Source organism: Sebastes umbrosus, chromosome 17 (assembly GCF_015220745.1).
Source record: "Sebastes umbrosus isolate fSebUmb1 chromosome 17, fSebUmb1.pri, whole genome shotgun sequence".
Taxonomy (NCBI): domain Eukaryota; kingdom Metazoa; phylum Chordata; class Actinopteri; order Perciformes; family Sebastidae; genus Sebastes; species Sebastes umbrosus.
This window is the reverse complement of record NC_051285.1, coordinates 5,694,282-5,718,777: the sequence shown is the minus strand read 5'-3', so window position 1 is coordinate 5,718,777 and position 24,496 is coordinate 5,694,282. Positions and strand designations below refer to the sequence as shown.

The following is a 24,496-nucleotide window of genomic DNA, read 5'->3' as shown; positions in this document are numbered from 1 at the left end:
GGCTTCAGATCTGGCGGTGCTGCGCGAAAGGTGGCCACACAGTAAATCTGGCTTCATGAAGCCTAATGAGTGATTCACAGTCGCAGAGTAGCCCTTGACAGCAGGCAATTGTTAGCTGATTCACCTTCTCTGACCATTCTCAAGGACACCCTCCTCGCTTCCACTTTACATATTTTGTAAGGTCAATGGAAGAAAGACTTTCTACTTGCAGCCAAACAACGGCGGTCTTTATCAGACCTAAACATTTTTAAAGCATGTTTTTTTCCCGTGGCATCCTAGAGTCCAAAGGGTTCAGCTTTGTTATTTCGTTAAGTCAAACTTAGTGGACTGACCCTTCAACAAAACAAGTTGTTCTCAGAGTACTCCCAGAGGTGCGGAGGATGCATAAAATATAGTTTCAGCACAAGTTAAGGAAGAAATCAAAAATCTGAACTTTCGGTTATATTTTTCAAAAAGACTTTTAGAATAAAAGCATGCAGACTTTATTCATATTTTCTTTGTAAAGCTAGCCTAAACCTCTGGAGCTCAGTTTTCATTATATGACTTTAGTGTGAAAAAACACTCTGGAAATCAGTTGAGCCCTGAAGGAGGAAGCCAACCAACCAGCAAACTACGAGGAGTCGTTCAAGTGATTAAGACAACAAGCAGCTCTGTGTTTAGTGTTTGTGTTTAGATTAGACGTTAGAGATCAAAATTCAGGGACTGCAAGAAAATGGGAAGAATGATCATTCTTCATCAGTCTCACCAAATGGCGTATGAATGACACAACAATTTGTAAATCATTTGGCGTGCAATCACAACGCCGTTCTTGCCTTTGGCGTGTCATTTCACGCCATGTAGTCTGTACTGAATGCAATGTAAACGCATCCGTGTGAATAGGCTACGCTCAGAGCTAGTGACGTAGAATAAAAAGTGAGAGAGACTGGTTATTGTGGGAGGGAGGGGAGATGGATGAGTCCAACAAACGACAAACGTATCCTCATACAACGGTTCGTATGATATCTTATGAAAAAGTTATTCCTCCTTTTTCGTTCGTTTTCCTACAAATATCCAGCAACACGTTTCAATATCTGCTCATTACATGCCTTCAGTCTTTTCAAAATAAACTTCTGTCTTTACAGGAAATAACTTCCTTAGGATTAGTTAACAAAAGTACGGTATTTTTCGACCCTCCCATCCACCCCGATCTTCCTCCTACGCGACGTTCGCCGCTCTTTATATATCCTGGCTGACAATTATGTGGATTACATACTAATAGATTTCGTGGGATATATATGAATTACAGTGCATTACTTTCCGTAGGTATAGCTACAAACGATGTATGAGAAGAGTCTGAACAAACACAGGACATTCAACCAGGAGACCGTTAATCGCGGTTATTTAATCAAGTTATTTGAGTTATGTTAGTGACGTGTTTTCTGTACTTGTGATCCATTGTTTATGTATGTATTTTACTTATTTTAAGCCCAGCCATGCTGAGGTTTTCTCCTAAACCCCAAGTGGTTTTGTTGCCTACACATTACCGTGACCATTTCACGGTAATGTCGTGGCGTTAAATGACATGAGAATAGCCATTTCACAATGTTAACCCAGTGGTGTTAAATGACCTGAGAAAAGCTTAAAATGTGTTATCATGACATGCAAAATGTCCTTAAAGTGGCGTGCTATTTATACGCCATCCCATGAGATCATGCTGGGTGAGCACTGTTGCCTCGCTCCCCATGTAGAGTATGTACACGAAAGAAAACATAGTTTGGATATTATAATCCATTTCTGGTAATAGATCCCCCGAAATCCTACCCACTGGACCTTTTAATCGACTAATTCAAAATGCACCTGTATTGCTGTGTTTAAGTCTGCTTGTGTTTTGATGTTTCCCACAGGCAAGCCTAAAGTTGAGATCACCTACGACAAGATGTACACAGTAACCAGCCGGCTGACGTTCACCGTTAGTAAGGAGGATGATGGAGTACCGGTGTCTTGCATCGTAGACCACCCTGCCGTCAAGGACTTCCAAGCACAGAGATACCTGGAGGTGCAGTGTAAGTACTTCGGCTCGGTAATAAATTAGAAATCAGCATGGATATTTAAACTGCATTATGCAAGTTTTTTTTTCTCTTTCAAGTATCTCATCAGCTTAACTTTTCTGAAAGTCCAAAAATTGGACTGCAATAGAGAAGAGTGGTCCATCCCCACTAATTAAATGGCATAAATTTGCTACTTTTTCCCAACTAAAACTTTTGGTGTATGACATGTGTGGCAGTGTCAGTGAAGGGAAATCATCTCCATGCACAGGTTATGATGAATAAAAGGGGGAAAATTGGACTGCAATAGAGTAGACTGTTCCATCTCCACTAATTAAATGACATCAATTTCCCACATTTTCCACCCACTGGAACTTTGGAGCATGGCAATGTCATTAGAGGGAAACGATCTCAGTGCATGATGAATAAAAAAAGTCACATTTTTTTGCGTTTTTTTTAACCTTTGTCATCATTATGAAGCACCATAAAGAGACCGGGTTGCTGTTGCAGTTGACTTCATATTACAAGATAGCTTTCGTTTTTTGTATTGTCCTCAGTTCAGTTCTGTTTAGGACTATAGGTGATACAATCCCTTGTTTGTTTGCACATACCTTGAGAGCTTGCTTTCGGTGTGTGAATGGATTATCATGACCACGGGCCCTGGACACAAACTCACCACAGACCACACGTGCAAATAGTACACATGCACTGCGTGTGCCCTCCTCAGGCAGCAAGAGTTTGGTCTCACACAAGGCATATATTCCGCTTCAAACCATCTTTCCTGGCGTTTAGCCTTTCAAAAACAACAGGCTCACACATGGATTAACGGGGCGGTCTAGCAGCAATCTAACAGCAACATAAATTACATTTATATAACCATATTTAAATCATATTTTTCCCATTTTTTTTTAGGGTGATGACGATTAAGTTTCATTTGAAAACCTCAGTAGGAGGTTGGAATATAAAAAACTAACATTCGGTGCAGCTTACACAGCATGTATTTTATTTTGAAATTATAGTTATTTTGACATGATGAATTTAAACTACTGCCATTTTCAGCCTGTTTCGTTCTATACATGCCATGTACAGCACAGTAGACATCTTTAGGAGTGATAATACACACCTTAGTTTAAATAAAACCAACAACAAACTGTGAAAGAATAGCCTACATAAATAGACATCAAATGAAGTACAGCGCCACAGCTACAACCACACAAAACAGCAGTGAAAAATATCCTCCTACCTAAACAACCGGCTTTTTTCTGGTCATACAACATTACCAAATTTGACATTTTCAAAATCACATTTTCTCCAATATTTTAAGAAAATAAAAAAGATAATAATAAATCTTAAGGCCCCCCATTGGATTAGGACCGTGGGCATGTGCCCACTTTGCCCATGCGGTAATCCATCTACCGCACAGTCCGTGAGGACTGTATATGCTGTTGTGAGTGGGAACGATTTTCAACTGGGCGCCCTCCCTCCTCAGCGTTTGGCTGATAAGCCCACTACACCTCCAGAGGGTTCAGCAATGAGGTCATCTCGTTCTTGATGTTATTGCAGAGCCCAGGTGTTGTCTCTCCTCTTAATCCAGAGCCAGTGGTTTGCCCTTTCAGCAGCACCGGAGAGGGCATATTCACAATATCGTCATTTGGGGCCACAAATATGTTAAAGAAGCAGTACCCTGCAGACACACGGTGTCTGATAGTTTACTGTAAGTTGGAGCAAAACTGTGAGCCGCTAGTTAGTTCCTGCATTTTAACTATAGTTTGTTGTCTCTGCAACTGTGCACTGACCAGGTGCAGAGAAATATGAGTGGGGACAACACTTGAACTCTTGAGTACGCACAAAGAAGCTTCTGAACGCTCCCAGAATTAACCACAAGTGGATGTAGCCGTGCACCTTAATCACATGTTTGCTTATGAACACCTTGATCTACTTTGCAAATCTCTCAATAAAAGGAACGGGAGAGAAGACGTGCAATTTCTCAAAATGTCTCTCGTAACGGCAAAAAGTCCTCCAAAAAACACACAGCTGTGATTATTTATAGCACCCAAAAATGTCTGCAATTCATCACACATGCACCTGTAAACCATAATCAGCAATGATATCTCAATCATGGTGATTGAATAGCAAGAAAGGTACTCAGTCATGATTTAGTTTATAGGACTCAGAGCGAAACAGAGTACGAACTAATGATGTTTATAGAGTGAAGAATGAAACGAAAAGAGCATAAGTAGAGAAAAGTAAATGTCAAATGTAAAAATAGTCTTTGTTAATGTGACAGATTATATAGTGTGTGTAATGCAACACTCAGTGAAACTGGCTAAGAAACTAAATGAAAATACGGAATATGAGATGGCTGTTTCGACATGTACACTCTCACTGCACATTATACTTTTAAAAATTATCAATTTATGTGTGAGAAAGATGTATGCATGATTTTCTGTATACACATTATTTATGCATCTGGCCCCAGAGGTGTTGCGCAAATAAGTAAACCCAGTAAAATCCTTTACAAAACAAGAAGAATAAACTATATTCATCCCTTAATGGAGGTCAGTGGTCATGTTTTTATAGCTATAACGGCTTTATTTTGCAACAGAAATAATTTATTAGGCATCACAGATGAGTATTTTGCAGCACCTTTTCCTTGCATAAAGTATAAGGTTACCATAACATATAACTAAACAACTCCAGCTATGTGACAATTAATTAAAAAAACGCTCTAGGCCTTTGTTATGTGGAGTTTTAGATCTTTTAATTGATGCAAAATGATAGAATTTATGTATTTTATGCCTCTGTAACCTTATGTCTTTAGCCTCTGGCATGTCCTAGCATTCTATTAAAAAAAAAAAAAAAAACTCTCCTGTAGCCATCTGACCTTTCCCTGAGAGAGCGAGAAGAGGAGATCAGCTCATCTACAGAGGCAGCGTGGCATTTTGTTGGCCTCTGATAACAGAGAGCTCACAGGGACCACCCGGCTCAGCGCCTCCCGCTGCTTAATGCGGGAGCTGCTGCTGTCGTACTCTGTGCAAACGGTAGCCTGTCCTGCACTGCGCCTCCTCTTTGATACCTCATGCTATACAGATTAATATTACATTTAGAGCGTGTTGACCGAAGAATATTACTCTTTGTGTGGAACATATCTAGTCAATGACCGATGTTCTTTGACTTCTCTTCTACTTTTGCGGTGCTTTTTATTTTACGGGTCTGTAATTTACTAGTAAGATAGTAGTTTCTCAATTTCCAAAGCGATTTCCTTTCTATGTGCGCTGATTAAAAACTATAGCGATTAATTGAAAGTGTGCTAATTGAACACTCAGGGTGTAATAGTACACAATGTCCTCAGTTTCGGGGTCAAGGTTCTGAACATTTTCGGTACAGAAGAGAAAATTACAGGAGAAAACATGTATGTTGTTAAGTAAGTAAGTACAACTTTATTTATATAGCACCTTTTAAAACACAGGTTACAAAGTGCTTTATAATATAATCAGTAAAACACAATACCAAGCGTAAAGCGAATACAAGAAAAAACAATCACATGCAGTTTTGGGGCAAGTCATAGTCAAGTCAGCACACTGACACACTGACAGCTGTTGTTGCCTGTTGGGCTGCAGTTTGCCATGTTATGATTTGAGCATATTTTTTCATGCTAAATGCAGTACCTGTGAGGGTTTCTGGACAATATCTGTCATTGTTTTGTGTTGATAATTGATTTCCAGTAATAAATATATACATACATTTGCATAAAGCAGCATATTTGCCCACTCCCATGTTGATAAGAGTATTAAATACTTCTAAATGACATCTAAAGGCTCTTCCAGCTCTGCTGTTTCATTTGCGTTCGCCGTATAAGCTATACATCCAGGGGCTAACTCAACTAGCAGGGTTTGGCTAACTGTCCGGGCGTACACTTAGGTTTGTTTTGTACATTCTAAGATCTAATTACAGTAGAGTGTATTCATTTAGACGGTGATTGTTTGGTTAATGTCGTACCAAACTGAATGCTCTAAATGGTTCTGGATGCCTAAAAATCCACAGTCTCCGTTTCCCCTATAATTAGTACCAAATTACAGTCCTTTCTACAAACCTTTCTAAGAACCCAGTTACATATCGGCTCCATTCTAGGAAATTATAAACAACAGGATCTCTGAATTAAAGTGTACTTTTGCTATTACTACTCCGTGACACACTGTGTTTGTTTACTGATTATATATTATACTGATAGACGAGGTGATTTACATTTCAATCACTCACTGTGTGGGCAATTTGTGAGTGGAATGGAGTGCATTGTGTAGTAAGAAACAGCAGAAAAAGGCCATTGTCAGGGGATAGCGTAATTAAATAAGCCCGTAATGTGTATGTGCATAAGCAAAGCAAGCTGTTTTGCCTGGTTGGTTTTCCCTTAAGGTCAGCCGGAGAGATGGATAGCGCCGTCTTGAGTGCTTATGAGGAGAGGCACACAATAAAGCAAATAATTCAGTTAGCATAATGATAATGGCCTCCTTGCATACTGTAGACGGTATTTCATTCCCACTGATGTGGAAGCATCCAGATCTGGCTGTGCAGTGTGTGTTTTTCCATCAAGCAGAGACAAGAAAGCCCTGACATAACTACTTGAGGCTATCAAAACAACTTACAGATGCCCGGCGTCCTTCATGTTTACGGCTCCGAGATGACAAGGTCAGACGACGTTGCGAGCGAAGAAAAAAGTTGCAGGATGCCATGTAGTGCCTGGAGTGGAAACAAAACCAAAGGGTTGCTGTCTAAAGCCGAGCATGGCCACTGAGCAGAAGACTTGGCTTTTCGCCCATCTGCTGTCCATCACCAAGACTGAGAGCCGGCCACTGACAGGGTGTGATTTAGACAGATGGATGGCGAGACACGTGTTGTTTGTTGCCGAGAAGGTCGGACGGCAGTGTGAAACTTTACAGCCGGCTTTGAAATCATAACTCAGGCCCTCTGTCTCCAGGCTGATTAAAAATGTAAGCACCAAACTGTGCGTTTAGGCTATAAAATCGGGGGAAAAGAACAAGAATAATTTGCATCACAATCGGAAAACTGTAATTACACCGTTGTGACTCATCATCTGATGTAGGAAAACTTCAACAAAATAACATGTTGGAGTAAACAGAGCTAATGTGCTGAGAGCATTCAAGTCTGGTCTGCAGGTTAATTAAGCTATTGATGTATTTGCCAGAATGTTGGCCATCATTTTAGATAACATTGCTGGTGAAACAAATCTTGTTTTTGATAAACGGGTGATGTCTATAATGCATTATATACATATTTAAAATGCGTTATAATCTGCTTATAGCACTGTATAGCACTCATAAATATCCATAATGCTTTATAACAACAACCATAACACATTATTAAGCATTTTATAATGACTTATAAGGTCAAGTGTCATTATACTTCCTATATATATAATGCATTATGTGATTATAAATGACTTATTATAAGTGGTCATTTTGTGCTTTAAGTAAAGTAAAACTTTATTTATTAAATAACCTTAAATAAATAAAAAATGTATAATACAAAAATAGGACATATAATATAGAAAAAATCATACGTACATTTTTTTTATTAAATAAATGTTACATGTTTTGCCTGTTCTTGCATAAATTTAATTATATTTTTACTTTATTTAAATCAAACAATGACCACTTATACTCCCATAATAATGCCTTATACAAGTGATTATAATGGATCATAAAAATATTATAATGTATTAGAACTATTAGAATGATAATACACTATGATCCTTGCAAAAAGAAATGTCGGTGAGTGACCAGCACTTACAAAATATTATGATACTTGACCTTATATGTCATTATAAAATGTTTTATAATGTGTTATAAAGCATTATGAATATTTATTACACAACATTCTAACATATCAATAAAGGATATTCATCACAATTACTAAAATGAATGAGTAAATTAACATGTATACGTATGATAATCCTGCAAGGTCTCCTTAAACCCTGATGCATTACTTGTTCTCCGGCTTCCCTTCATTCATGAGTTTCTCACCGTGGGATACCTCATAAGGTGTAAATCAGAGTAGGACCTTTTGTTGTGCTTGTTTTGTCTCAGTCTTACTTTCAGAGCATAGTAGCTCTGAATTCAGTCCCTTATCCAGATGATAGATTGAATAAAACGCTCCATTTTTGTCCAGAATAAAGGATCATCCCTCACACCAAGATGAGAAAAGGCTTTGATAACACCAGCAACAGTCAGGGGAGTGGGAACAATAGCAACTCCATGGTAGCAGAGAATAGCACAGCGGCGACTGTCAAAGCACCCCGCTGATTGTCAAAACAACATTCTTACATTTTCTCTCCATCTGCCTCGGCTCGTCCGCGGCGTCTTCTGTTTTGTGAAGCAACTTTATCAGGTAACGTCTTTGGACGTACTCGGGGCTACTTGTGGTTCTGCACCACATCCATCACTCCCCAAAGCTTTGGCTTGTGTTTTGGTGTTCGGTTGATTTAAAATTCCATCAATAATATGCCCAAGGTAGACCTAACACTGCTGAAGACTGATTTGATGCAATGGAAGAGATATGTTGAGGTGAAGGCAGTAGTAGTAGTAGTGGGTAGATGTTAAGAAATAGAACTTGAATGTATTTGATTGTTTACATCATGTCGAGTCAAATCCACCCAGACCAAGCAAAGTTTGTTTATTCCTTAAACCTATAGGGACTGTTTCTGTGATCATGATGTATTCTGTGCGAAGAAAAGTAGTGAAAGCACTGATGGAAAAACAAATACCTGATTACAATAATAGAGTCGGCAAATGAACTCTATTCATATCAATATTTATATGGATTCTATATAAAACATTTATTTCTATGACGCAACATACTTGTGTAATAATCTGCTTAAGGCACTGTACAATTATAGCTTGAAGCACTCATAAATATGAACAACGTTTTATAACCATAATCATAACACGTTTTTAAAGCATTTTCTAATGACTTATAAGGTCAAGTATCAAAAAACATCATAATTGCTGGTAACTCGGTGACATTTTGTGTTGCAAGGATCATAGTGGATTATAATTCCCATAATTGCAATACATTATAATATTTTTAAAATGCATTATAATCACTGTTATAATGCATTATACAGTATGTCATGGGCTGTGTTCCAAATTTTACTTTTACTACATACTGCAGCTGTCCTTACAAAGTGCGCACTGTTGCACAAAGTTTGCATACAATTGGGACAAATAACCTTGCATACTGCAAAGTCCAACAGGATGTAGTAGAAAAACCTGGTAGTTATGGCATTCTGCATTTGACATACTATGTACTGGGATATACTAAATATTTTTCTGGCATACTAAATAGTATGGTAGTATTTTGTTTTTTTGTTTAGTCTGTTTCCTGTTTTATTTTGAAAGTTACTCTCTCCATGTGTCATGTTATGTTTTACTTCCTGCCTTTTTCTTTTCCACCCTCCCTGTTTTCCACCACACCTGAGTTTCATTAGTTAATTACTTCCTTGTGTATTTAGTCTGTCAATTCCTAGGGTTTTGTTTTCTTACTGTTACCTGTTTTTCCGGAGACACTTATGTTTCCTGCCTGTTTTTTGGACTCCCTATAGGGCGGTGTATTGGTAAGAATCTGATGGTACAATATGCATCATGATACAGGAGATTTAAGATTTTTAAAATCCAATTTTAGGAAAACTGTCATTGTATAAAGTAAGTTAAAAAAAAAAGTTTTTTATGCAGTCAGAACAGTGGGATCTTCATTTGCATTTATTACAGTCCCTGCAACATCCAACATCATAGCACTACTTTGAGAGGGAACATAACTTTGCTAAATGTCATAAAGTATAGACTGAGTTTATATTTGCATGTAAACTATTAATCAATACAGTATCACAAAGTATAATATTGCGATATTCTATATTCCTTTATATTTTCTTACACCCACTACTCCCTTCTGTAAGTCTTTTTTATAAGTAAATCATTGAACACTGCCTGCTGCCTCCTCATCGGTTTGTTCTGAGTTCAGGTCCAATCCTGCAGTTCCTTAACTGTGACATTGTAATGTGATTATTTTAACTGGTCATTATTTGCTTTAAGTAAAGGTGAAAAAATATCATTAAATCTTTGCAAGAACACACAAAAGTGAGAGACCAGTAATTATATACAGTATATTAAGTAATATGACCTTATAAGTCATTATAAAATGTTTTATTATGTGTTATGATTATTGTTATAAAGCATTTTGGATATTTATGAGTGCTGTAAGGAGAATATAATGCATTATAAGTATGTTTATAATGCATTATAGACATGGGAGTCCCAGAAAGTGATTTGTTAACATTAGCCACCAAGAGCTACTCATCATACCTGACCCGGCGAGGCTGTAGCAGCAGAACCGGGCGAACAGCCACATCTGATATGATCGTATCAGCTGAGTAATAACCTGAGGAGTCGGGTTAAAATATCTGTGCTGTATGCCCCCATGAATATGATTGGTTTCTACCAGTCAGCAGGTAGCCTGATGGAGAAGCTGACGCCAATCAGCTAATGATTCACTCGGCGCCCTGCCTGAACAGCGGTGCCTAATGTTGCTCCTGATGTGACATGAATCCTTAGTGTTCGCTGCAGCACCTCCTTGGAAGTATCGAGCTATAATCACTTTGGGAAAGTTTGATAATTTGACGTGCTACCACTGAACGTGAAATCATGACGCAGAGTCGTTGCATATGGACATAATATGTAGGAGACTGGGTTATATTTATATCACATTCCACAGTTTACTGTATAGTGAGTGTAATTCCTCACACTCTACCTTCATGTTTATGCATACTACACACATGACTGCAAATAGGAATGAATGAGAAAGAACAGTGTAGATGCAGAATGAAGATAAATGTTATGTTGTCCCAGCATTTAATTCTCTGTTTCTCTCTCTCTCTCCTTTCAGACAAACCGGAGGTAAAGATCGTGGTAGAGTTTCCTCAGGGTCTGACCAGGGAAGGAGAGAACCTGGAACTGACGTGTCAGGCCAAAGGCAAACCCCAGTACGACACACACACACACACACTCACACATACGCATGTCTTAACCAATTAAAAATGTGCCATGGGTAAAAAAAAAAACACGTTTATTTATTCATCCAAACACTCTGAATTCATTCCTCAGTGTGTGCACGTGTTGCAGTGGTACGTGGAACTATACATCAGGGATAAAAGGGTTGCCTTGATGCAAGTAAATGTCGCAGAGAAGAAAACTGTGATTAAGACGGACAGAGAGACCTGAGGATTTCTAAATGACCATTCCTGGATACATAATCACTTCATTGAATGGCTGCTATTTTCTTTTTTCAGGAATTTCAAAGGGGAAATCTGAAACTGGCCTGTAATTATGAAACACATCCAAAATCACTGTGATATTTTGAGCAGGTGTTTAATTACCACTCCTTTTAAAGGCGAGAGACAGAGCAGAAAGGGGCATTAATGATAGAGAGTGAATCGGGTCCTGCAGTAATATCTAGCAGGAGGAATTTTAGCAGGAAGAGGGTTGAATAGGCAGGGTGTTATTTTAGTGATGAGTGCTAATTTTCTGAAGGTATCGAGGGAGACTGTGTAAAGCGAAGAGAGTAAGTTGATGGACTCCAGGCACTGGATGTGCACAGATGAAGTCAGCTTTGTGAAAAGATTGTTTGTCTCCACGTCATTTTGCTGCAAAAATGAGCTTACAGTGGCCTTTACCAGTGTTAATCAGTTCTGTGACATGTCCTAGCGTCAGAAAACTCTTGTTTGACACCCATTACGCTATTATGCCACATGTATCACCTGTAAACCAAGGTGTTGTTGTGTTAAGGTGACAGGTCTTTGTGATGTGAGATGTAATGGAGTGCAAATGAAGCCATTAGGGCACTCAGGGGTGAGCGAAGGAGCGAGAGCTTCAGGCTTCAGACACAAACTATCCAAACATCGGTGCAGTTGGTGCTGTTGGTATCAATCTTATTAGTTTGTTGACGAGGCAGTTCAAATTTGAATGGGACAACATCATCATCAGATGAGGATGGAGCTATGAATAATACATCGGAAAGGGTGTTGGGACCAACTTTCGGGTGTGGCATCGCAGTGGGTGTTTTTATGTGAAAGCAAATTCAAATGGGGCGATAAATGGCAACCTTAAAGAAGTCGGCTTACCACATTAAGAACCCATCAATCCATTATCTTCAGCTTATCCGGGGCCGGGTCGTGGGTGCATCAGGTTTAGCAGGGTGTTGTAGACGTCCCTCTCTCCAGCAACGTCTTCCAGCTCTTCCTGCGGGACCACAAGGGGTTCCCAAACCAGATATATAATCTCTCCAGCGTGGGCCCTCTTACCAGTTGGACGTGCCTGGAAAACCTCTAAAGAGAGGCGTCCAGAAGGCATCCTGATCAGATCCCTGAACCACCTCAGCTGGCCTCTTTCAACTAGGCTTGAAAGATGGCTCTGAAAAGTATGTAGTTTGCTTTTTGGTTTAGGAAGACCGCTGTAGTATTCTTGGATTCACAATGGATTTTAATGGAAACCCAGTTTCATCGAGAAAGAAAAAATGTATCAAAAACATCCATTGAAACTTTTCAAACCACTCCTACAACACAGCTTCTGTTTGTCCCCAGCACAGCTGGATGTTTTTCACTCTGGAGTAATGTTAGCAGGCGTGTAGTAGTTACAAATAGCTGACATAAACTGTGAATTGCGCTAGCGACAAATGGAACCTGTAAACCTGACCATATCTTCAAAAATGTGATTGTCTGGAGCATGCTGAGCCAACACGTTCTCATCCCAACTCGTCACGTACCACCGCTGACGCCGACGGCCGTGACAAAGCCTCAGTGTTAGACTGCCTGGAAATGAGGACGGGCCGGCTGAGCATATGAATGGACAGAAAATGTTTAATGTACATTGTGATAGCTTTTTGGCCTCAAAACTGGGTTGCTGTTTGGAATCCATTGTGAATGCAAGTTGAGTACAGCCGCCGTCCTCTGCGAAGAAGCTTTTCAGAACCACCTGCCAAGCCAATTGTACAGAGTGTTAAAAGTGTTTGAAATTCAAAACATAGATTTACTGGTGCGGTATTATATTAAGGAAATTAGTGGCATTGCTGTGATGAATGATTAGAGGTTATTATTGAAACTGAGGTCTGAGTGTGTGCTATCGCCATGCTTTTGTCCCCACAATGAAATGTAATCTTAACCTTAAATCAAAGTCAGGATCAATCAAACCAACCTGACCTCATGTGAAGGACATTCCGCGTGTCATGATGACGCATTTTAGGCTTTCCGCTGGCCATTTAATGCCACGTTGTTACTGTGAAATGGTCGCGGTTATGTTTAGGCAACATAATACTTCATGCTTGAGCTTGAAATAAGTATTTAAACTAAGTAAAATACTACATGAATAATGTAACGTAAGTACAAAAAACACGTCACAAACGTAACTTCAAAATAACTCAACACTTTGGGACACGAACACCGGTCTACTGGTTGAAAGTCCTGTGTTTGTTGGACCTATCCACCTCCCCTCTCCTCCCGCCCACCACAAAAGCAGTCTTTCTCATTCTTTATTCTCCATCACCAGCTCTGAGCGTAACATATTCCCACGGATGTCTTTACATTGCAGTCAATGACACGGCAAAAGCAAGAACGGCGTCGTTATTGCACGGGAAACGATTTACAAATTGCCGTGTCATTCATACGCCGTTCGCGACCGAGCTGATCAAACTGTTCTCACTTTGAAAGAAATGCTCTCATCCTGAGTGTCTAAAACTCTGTATGAGTCTCTGAAGGGTAGAAGTTCAAGAACACTCCCAATTGTACTTCAGACCGCCTCTCTCCACCAGCCCCCCCGCAGTTTTCATACTTGGCATAGAGACAAGCTAACTACCCGTATTCATTTTATAAAGATGAAAACACAATCAATACAGTGAGCCGGGAATTGGAAGTCATTTTCATTAGAGCTGCTGAGAGTTGTGCAGTCATTACCAGCAGATAGCACAGGGGGCCTCGGCTGCAGGCAGCCATTTGTATTCTAGACGCCTGCCCTTCCTCTCTCCTTGCAGCCCCATCTTACCTCCATCTCCGTCTATCTGCCTTCTCTGGATTCACTTTTCCTCTTCTCACGACATCCCATCCACCTCTTTTCTAGGTCATGTCTCTCTCTCTCTCCATCTTATTTATATATTTATTATTTATTTACATTTCATTTCATCCTGAGAGCACTTGTAATAGACACAGCGCTCTCTTTCAAGCCGTCCACCACAAACAAACCGCAGCACTTGCGGTTTGTTTGTTTTTGCTATTGAGCTCCAACTGCTATTTCATATTTTCTTTTCCTGGATCTCTTTTTTTCTCCCGCTCCTATTTGCTTGCTCCCTCCACACCAAATGTTTTCAAATGGAGGGAAACAAGTTAAAACACCACAACAAAATGCAACAAGAGAGACCATCAGCACGCGCTCAGGGGAAATAACAGTAGCTGGCAGCGACCATTGGAAGTTTGCAGCAGCAAAATAGAGGTGTTTTGTCTTCTTTTTTTTTCTCTCTTCACCCTCGGTGGCTCTGAGCTCATTGTCATAAAAATGGAATCTGTCACCTCGCTATAAACCTCAGTCAAGGTAGAAGAGAGAACAAATACAGACGCTTGATAGGCGCCCACCTACACAGCAACACTCATAAGTATACATGCGTGGAAAGCCTGCAATTTGAGGACAAAGCTGCTTCACAGTTATTGTTACTTTTAGCCGTACACAAAGGGAGGAATGTCATGTTAATATGTTTTGTTTTTTTATGTCCTAACTCTCTTTCATTAGCCCTTTTTTACTAGTAAACAGTTGCTTGAAAATCTATAACAATGAGGTATATTTGTTTATCTTAAGGACAGGCTATAATCTTCGGAGACAAATGTGGAAAAAGTTCTCAAGTGTTGTCGTAGTGAACCCCCCAAATAGATCTGTACTATATTAAAGGGAATAAGCCTCTTTTTATTAGTGACTGTGTGGCAGGTACTTTAGAATATAGTACCGATAGAGACGGGAATCTTCATGGTGATTTAAGGATGCTCCGACATCCCCAGATTTGAGTCGTATGCCAAAAAACTTGCATTCAAAGAAAGGCAACAAAAGGCAAACATGACGTTGTGACAAGGGTAATAGAAATGTGGTTTTTACATGTACATTTTTCACTCTCTTTCAAAAGTGCGACAGAAAACATTTTAGAAACGATGATAAATCCTATTGATTTTGAGCAATGGACTCTTCTCTGGGGCTAAGATATTGTGTGATGTAATTAGATAACTTCCACAACATGATGACGTGCATGTTTCCGAGAGGAAGAAAGCTCTTAAATGTGGCAATACCATATATTAAATTTTAAATTTGTAAGAATAGCAAAAATGATCCATTTGTTTTATACTTCTTTCGACTTTTAATTTAAAGGATCACATCATCTATCACCTCCATTCTCAGCATTGAACGGTTGTCTTATCTCACTCTGGTTTTCATTTCAGACCGCAGCGGGTGAACTGGGTGAAGGTGGACGACGACGTGCCATCCCATGCCGTCATCACCGGCGGGGATCTGTACATCGAAAACCTAAACAAGTCCTACAACGGGACCTACCGCTGTGTGGCCTCCAACACGGTGGGGGAGTCTTTCGACGACTACATCCTCTACGTCTATGGTACGCCCGTCTAACACTGACCCTCCTTCACTTTACTGTTTCTCTCTCCCTCTACCTGGATCTCTATACCTGCTTTATTCCTTCCCATGAGACACCAGAATCATTCATATGTAGACTGATGTTTACAAGATTGGTGAGCAGCTGTAGCATACTAAAGGCTGAGGCCATTAGCATAATCCAAGGTGTGCACAGTGACTTTTAAATGTGTTTTAATACAGGTGCAGTATACTTTATGATCCCTCCCTGTTTCCACTGTGGATATCAACACCAAAAGCTTGTCGCTTTGCTTTTTGTTCACTTGACTGCCCTTTCTGCCCTGCATCTAGATCCAGAAAAATGTTGTCCTGAGGCTACATTAAGACACACACAAGAGAACAACAAAACGCAGGCAAACTGTTTTGGCCTCTGATAAGCTCATTATTACGATTACTCAAACTCATCTTCTCACCAGTGCCTGTAGCTACACACCCACACCGCAGCAGCTCCTTGAGATGGTTTTAACACCGTGCTATTTTTGCTACTAAAGAGGAGGTCACGTCCTCAGTATTGTGTCTCTCTCTCTGTATTGTTTCGTTATATTAATGACCTGAAGAGGAGTTTCTACATTTATTTACACATTTTACATAGTGGATTTTGAACACTGGTTCTGATTACTTTTAGGGAAAATGTAAGAAAGGGATTGAGTCTTTTTCTACCGGAGTTAGATCCCGGCAGTGAGGGGAGGGCCTTGAGACAACATTTAGGCTGTATTCAAAACTGCATACTATACTAGCAGTATGTATTGATTTGGCCAAAATGTAGCATGCAGTATGCAGTATGCAAACAAAAGCATTAATATATCTGGATGTTGTACTGATTTGGAAAAAATCTCCAGTATGCATCGGACCAGTCTGCCTCAGTACAGTCTATAGTCTGGCTCATTTAAAAAAAAAAAAAATTGTAGCTATTTCATCACTAAATTCACTTCTGAGATTTTTTTTAGGCAGATTTTGGATATTATTAAATTAACGTTAACCTGTGGTTGTGTGCCTTTTTGGAGTTGAAACGCTCCACCAGCGCCTGCAGGCGTAGCTCGCTCACCAGCCGGCCAGTCGCACCTACAGACCGGCTACAGAGCAGTAGGCGGTGGTGAGGGAAGAGCCGAGGAAAAGAGCAGCCTCTGACAGGGCAGGAAGATACTTGTTGAGACAACGTGACCCTTTTTAACATTAGTTTTAAACTGACTAAAACTAATACACTCATATTTGTAGGGATATCATTCCACTGTTTTGTTGCTGTAACTGAATTTTCCAGTTTGAGCAACTTGTTGAGTTGGTAATCTTGTTTGTCTTATTTCACCATGAGCTGCTAGAATAAACCTTTAAGGGTGGCAGCTAAACCATGTATGTAAACCAGTATCTTATAAACAAACAAAGTAAACAAACATTGGTCATAAACAGAAAAAATTCAAAGCTCAATAAGTTGTATTTTTCGAAAATATTGCAATAGTGGTGTAGCTTGTTTAAAGGCTAACAAAAATAATCGATTTAACAGTTTCATACTGCATACTACTGAGGAACGCAGTATGCAGTGTGTCTGTATACGGTGTGGTTTCTAAAAGTAAAGCTGACTACATCTGTTATTTATATAGCCTAAAATTACAAAATATGAATTTGCAACCTGTACAGCATGCTGTGCTAACAAAAACATGTAGTGCCAACCAGTATCACTCACCATGGTGTAAACCAGTTTGCTTTTTGTTATTGCATGGAGCACCACAGCCCAAACCCTACTGGGGATCAGTACCGGAGTGTGGTGTGTCTGCTCTACCTCCCGCTAACCCGGAGTAATCCTTTAACCTGCCTACTTCTGCCAGATTTATATTTTTCTTTGGCTTCCTGTTGATGCAGCGTCGCCCTCTCTTTCTCCATGTTTCTCTCTCAACCTCATAAGCATTATCTTAATCATGCTTTTATACTGTTGATACCAGTAACATTTTCTCCCTGAGCAGGGCATTACACTCTAATGTGCTCATTTTCCCTGGCCAAAATTACTTCACTATCACTTTTGGTAGACCCTGAGCCCGCAGAGAAATTATTTGGCTGCTATTGTCAGAGGGAATTAGCGGAGTGAAAAGGCTTCTTTTTCATGTAAGAGGGTGGGGGGGGACTCTCAATGCCTGACGGACACCAGCTGAATGGATGTTATTTACAGCAGAGCGAGCTGCTGTGCTAATGATGAGTGCAATAAAACAACAGAGGTACCGTTGAAAATCAGGAAACGGCTTACTGCCACCTGCTATATTACAGCTGTTAGTCTGTACTGACAGAGCAGTGTAAGCCGCTGTGTGTGTGCCAGAATCCCACATAGATCTTTGGATTGAAGACATTTTCCAGTGTGGACTTTTTTTAAGAATTAGTCTGCAATTCAGCAAAAGGATTTGGGTTTAAACTCAGAATCGGGATTAAGTCTAAGCTATCAGGGATACACAATTTAAAGGGGCTAGATGGAAGAATCAGAAACTGCTTGTTAACAGTGACACCTGTGGCCGTTAAGTCAATGACAGTCAGCGTCCTGTACCACAGTATCACTGTACCACAGTATCACTGTACATTTCATAGGGCTGTCAAAGTTAACGCAATAGTAACACGTTAACGCAAATTTCATTTTAACGCCACTCATTTCTTTAATGCATTAACGCAACTGATCTTTTGGAGGTTGTATGTCAGGGCTCAGTTTTAAAGCTAGAGTGAAGATTCTGGCATCATATGAAACTAGAAAACCTAATGAATACATTCTCAAAGCTAAACTAACTCTTCTGCTCCGCTGCCCGCTCTCTCTCTCTTGCTTCACCACTCACTTCCCACTTGCACACACACTCTTTGCACTGGCTCAGCTATTCTCCCACAACACTAGTTTCCCCCCAACGTCAGTCACATTCCTGTTTTGCAAGTCGGGCTTCACTAGATATAACTTTGTTTTTTTGTGCTTCCGTGGAGTTTGTGTTGGAGTCTGAGTTGTGGTGGGGGCTGGTTGTTTGTTGGCATTAGTGGACTCCATTTCTAAACAAACGTTAGCTGTGGTTGCACACTGTTAGCCCTGTAGCGGAGCTGTACATAAAGGCACTTGCGAGCGCGCATGACGTCACATCCGTTGGAGTTTCCCGGGAAAAACTGGCCTGCATTCTTCACATTTAAAGCAGTCTACAGGCTGAGAGAGGAAACTCAGAAAGTCATTAAAGATCTCATTGTTAAGTTAGGTTGCAATCAAACATTGGCCATAAAAAATAAGTAAAAAAGGTTTATACGTGTAAAAACATACATACAGTCCCTTTTAATAAACATTTTTTCGACAAAGTGTTTTCAGTTTTATGATAGTTTAGAATTAAATGAGCATTAAAATAAAAAGCAAGTTAGTATGGTATCAGATCAACAACAGGACACATAAAAGACCATCATAAAAGAGCAACCATTTCACTTTGTTGCTCACATTTGTGCGATCCATTACCCACAACTTTTCAATGAAGTGTGAATGTTCTGGTAATTGTCGCAGGCTTTCTGTACGTTTCTCTCCCCGCCCTAAACAACAAAATCCGGTGGTGAGGGATGCAAGTCGCCCCTCTCTCAACTACCCACACATCCCCCCATGGTGAGAGAAAGACAAAGATAAACACAGTAATGCAACACGTGGGCAACTAAAAGCCTTGCACCAAAAAAAATAAAACAGCCGCCATTAAAACCACAGAAGGCCTCCATCCTTTTAGAGCTAGTCTTTTGATGACTTTGATGTGTCCGTGGCTCCCACACTACTAATGTCGACTGTAATTCAACAGCAAATCATGCCGAACCTTCGCCTTGCTAATGGGAAGACAGGATGTTGTGGCTGAGCTGTCAGAAGCTGATTCTCACATTATGTTACAGACCCCCCACCACCACACACACACACACACACACACACACCAGCTCCCGCTCCTACACTACCGCCACCATGCACACACCGCTGTAGTCAACCAGAACAGAAGTTGGTAGGAGGGCGTGTATGTAGCACACACTCCCATGTAAGAAATCAGACAAGCAGCAGGGGCGTCAGCATGTTCACTCATAGTGGTGATGGAAAGCATCTGGTTCTGGTTACAACATATTAGACCAAGACGTTCTCATCCTAACTCGTTACATATCGCCACTTTGTCACTGTGGAGTCACTTTAGGTTCAGGCAACATCGCCACTGTAGGTTTAGGAAAAAAGTACAAGGTTGGGCTTAAACGTTTGTACAGTGAAAATTGAACTGAACGTTGTGAACACAGGAAACAAACAGCGGTCTCCTGGATGAAAGCCGTGTGTTTCTTGGACCCATCCACCTCCCCTCCCGTCCGCCCAGTGCATCTCTTTTGCTCTTTAAACTACGTCACCACAGCACTTTCCCTGAGCATTTACTGTTGATGCAGATGGGTTTACTTGGAAAGCACAGAGCATTTCATACAAGCGCTAAAGGGTGCCGTGTGTGTCGGTATCACACGCCGACGGCCGTGACAAAGCATCAGTATAGAATGAGAACGGGCTACATATGCAGAAGCTGTAGGCAACGGGACAAGATTTTGGCATCGTAAGTTTACGTTGACCATTCACGTTGGAGCAGGCTTTGGTTGAATGCAGGTAAACAGTCCGTGTGGAGAACAGGTTGCATTTCGTGCATTGGCCGAAATGCAACCTGGGAACCCTCCGGCTATCGTCTGACGATGATTTCGCTTTTTATTGGTTTAAATTTATTTTGTAAACAGGTTACTTGTCAAACGGTTGTATCTCAACTCCAACTGGTCTCGCATCTCAAGTTCATCTCAAGGTTTTTCTGATGGAGCTTGTATCTTACTCTGTGTCTTTAAGCGATACCCCAATAAAAAGTTAATAGAACGAATGAAACTTTGCGACCACTCTGTAACCAAACTACATGCTCCCCGATGCGGACTAACCCTAACCCTTGGGCTGAAAATAAAGATACACTAATGCAGCAAGTCATGAGGGGAAAACTCAAAACTAATAAGTATAAAGTCCCTCCAACAGTCTGACAAAAGGCACCAAAATAACCCCAAAAGCTGCCATGAAATAAGCGTTTTCCACGTCTCTTATGTTAAGATTTAATTTTCTTTATCAAAAGTTAAGAAAAAAACAGCCACAATATCAGCACAAGATCCCAAACTGTACATTAGAGCTGTGTGATTTAATGATAAAATCCGAATGGCGCCTCCCCCGCCAGCGCTCGACAGCCAGAACAAATGCCGCTACGGCCAGCATCCCCTCTAATGCATCTGGTTCCAGAAGTATTGTGACCCTAAGTGATGGAGAGCACCGTGAGACTGGCTGACACTAACAATGTTAACAGCGAAAAGAAAGCAGTCTGCACCGCTCTAACTCTCACTGCCGCTCTTACTTCACAGGGTAAGAAAACACAAGCATCGGGGTGTTCCTCTCGCGGTCGAGTGAGACCCAGTGCCGAGGGGTTTTAAGTTGTTTACAGGCTGCCGCTTACCCAATAACTGAGATCTCTTCCTCCCTGCTCCGGCACCAGCTCTGGCTTTATTGCACACCAGCCTCATGTTTAGTGACCCTGTTGCTCTCAGTCGTCTTCCTTACTTTGCACTTCTTCTCCATTGAAGCACATGGGAGTTCCTCCACAAGTCACAGTTAGCTCTTAAAGTGGCGTCTAACGTTTCTTCCAGAGGTGCAAAGTGTCCCGATACATCCTATTCAAAGCTGCAAGCGCTCTTAGTTTGCTGAAATTGCACTTGAGTGGAAGTGAAATTGCTGGTGTAAAATGCTACGAGGAGGAAAAGTAATTCTTCACTTGCAAAACAAATTTGCAAGGAAGTTGTGTTTAGAATTCTGTCTCTCATGAATTTTAAACACCTCGATCTCTCTGCCGTGTTTCAATTTATGACATTACGGCGGTAATTCTGGGAAAATTCCATAACTTAAGATCCCAACATTCATCTCCAGATACCCATATGGAAGGATTGTGTCGCAGTGGCTGTCATCTTGAATTTCACTGTTTATTTGATTACACTCAAAAGGTCACAGCCATAGAAATAGAATAGGAGTAGAACTGTTTGCCGTGGTCATTTAAACCAGGAGACAAGTGTTGATGAGCTATTTTGAAGTCCCGTTGGTGATGTTTGTGACATGTTTTCCATGCTCATATAACGTTATTTACGTACATATTTCACTTAGTTTATGTCTTTATTTTAAGCCCAACCATGATGTTTTTCCTAAACCTAACTAAGTGGTTTAGTTTCCTAAACATAATTGCAACCTTTACCATAGTTTTGTTGCCTAAACATAACCACCCCCGTTTCAAGATAACGGCGTGAAAAGAAACCAATACATCAAAATGTCTTTTAAACCAGGTAGCCAATTAAGAACTATCAGAACTGTAGTATTTGAATGATATGTTATTTTCTTTTCTTATATTTATTACATTTTTAAGTCCTCCGTAACTTCTCTCTGGAAAGATAAAATGAAAGGTGAGAGTTCAAAGACACACAATAGTCCATAGCATACTACTCTTTCACATTATTGGAATCCACAAATGTCACTTTGAATCAATGTCGAGTGTACATAAAGCCTCTAATCACAGCAGTCGTCAGGGCTTCACTGGTTGGGATTATACAGGGGCCAAGGACACCTCCTGAAAGGGCCAAGGAAGAACTTACACGAACAAAAAAATACGAGAAAAATGGCAGAAACCTTGTGGAGGATAAAATATAGATAACCCTTTCAGGGATAAGAGGCACTAAACGGACACAAAAAGCAAATCAATAAGACAGTTAGATGGTGTAGCAGGTCAGAAAACTGAATGAAGCACAGAAACATGAAAGCAAAACGAGGAGAAAAATACTTTCTGATGAGGTCACGGCGTTTTACACAAGGTAGCGCCGAGCAGGATTCAGGTGCTCTGACATTCATTTCTCTGTGTTTCCATTTGCCAAAGTATTTACCCCAAACGTTCACATTCACAATTTTGGCAAAAACAAGATAAATCTGAGTAATGTTAGTCATTTTGATAAGATGTTAATTTCTGCTAGTTTAATTCACAATGTGAAGCATGTGAAAATTTCCACCTTTTATGCCTCCCAGTGGTAGTATCACAAACACGCTACTGTAACGTGCAGAGCTGCTCTGCACGTTACTTAAGCTTAAAGCAAGACCTCAATCCTAATTTGAACAACTGTCACTCATATGTACAATACACGTTGTAAGTAAAGGAGGAAATGTGTACCTCAGACATCTATGAAGTGGAAAAAATACATGTTCATCTTTGGTTGAACAACTTAGTTTTGGCTTGTTTTCCCCCTCACATTACCCACAAATATTAGTTTAAAAAATGAACAGCCGTTTCCTTAACCGAAACCAAGCAGTCTATTTTATCTCTTATAGCTTCTCCCCTTAAAATTAAAAAACGTCATATTTCCGGCATTACTGTATGATCTTAATTTGATGGACACTATCTGCACTTACAGCCTGAAGCTAAATTTCCACTTTCCAGAAGTCAATTGTGTTAATACTTCAAGAGTTCCTACAGCAGGTGAAACACATTATAGCACTTAAGCATTAGTATTTAACATTTAAGTTACTTTTAACATAACATGTATACAGTATATACTATACTATACTACACTATACTGCACGATACTGTACTATACTATACCCTACTATACTACACTGAAACATTTTATACTATACAATATCCTACTGTAATACATTGCACTGTATTATACTATACCCTAATATACTATACTACACCCTATGTACTACACTACACTGTAATATGTTATACTAAACCCTACTGTACTACATTGCACTGCCCTATACTATACTATACTCTACCATACTATACTAAACACTATACTATATCCTACTACTGCACTATACTACGTCCTACTGTACTACACTGCACTACAGTATACTATACTATATTATACTATACTATATCCCACTATACTACACTGCACTATACTATACTATATACTCTACTGTACTATATCTTACTGTACTACACTGCACTATACTATACTATTATATACTCTACTATACTATATCCCACTGTACTACACTGTACTATACTATACTGTTATATACTATACTATATACTCTACTATACTATATCCTACTGTACTACACTGCACTATACTTTACTATACTATACTATACACTATACTATACTATAATGATTTGTAGCCTTTTTCACAGCTACCATTAGTTTCCATTTAATGAGAATGAATCATTGTCATTATGTGGCACATCTTAGAATAAAATATTGTAAGTAGGTTTAAAAATAATATTTAGTATTAGTTATATGTTTGTTTCCCAGGCGTCTTCCATTAGTCTGTGCTAGAGGTAGTTTATTTCAGGTGTCCTATTGTTTGGTTTGATTACTGGAACCATGCAGATATGGAGTGTTTCTCTCATCCGGTGCTCACATGGAGTTTTTTAACTCGGCGGCTTTAGCAGGAACGATTCCTGTCAGGCTGCGTCTCGGAGCTTCCCGCGGTCCTGCTCCTTTCATTCAGACCAGAAACACTGATTCATAAGCCTCATCAGTAAACAAGGGCCGGTGACTCAGCGGGAGAAAGAATACATTCTGCCCGTCACATTTGAAAGTCAATAAGCTCCAGTCTTCTGTAATACATCCCACTAGCTAGTCCCAAAAAAAACAAGAAATGTAGCTTACAGTCAGACAATCGCCTTTCTTTTAATCTTTATTTACTTATTATTTATTTTTACTGCGAAGGTTT

General features: G+C 40.0%; 1 protein-coding gene across 5 annotated transcripts in view; it reads left to right on the top strand.

Annotated features, from left to right (window-relative positions):
• The window catches only part of cadm1a (cell adhesion molecule 1a), a 407,287-nt gene that overhangs the window by 333,237 nt on the left and 49,554 nt on the right, over positions 1-24,496 (top strand). For all 5 annotated transcript variants that reach the window (XM_037747727.1, XM_037747731.1, XM_037747729.1 and 2 more), the window contains 3 exons: positions 1,884-2,042; positions 10,980-11,076; positions 15,559-15,731. In XM_037747727.1, coding sequence (XP_037603655.1) covers positions 1,884-2,042; positions 10,980-11,076; positions 15,559-15,731 — 429 coding nt within the window. The remainder of the gene's footprint in view (positions 1-1,883; positions 2,043-10,979; positions 11,077-15,558; positions 15,732-24,496) is intronic.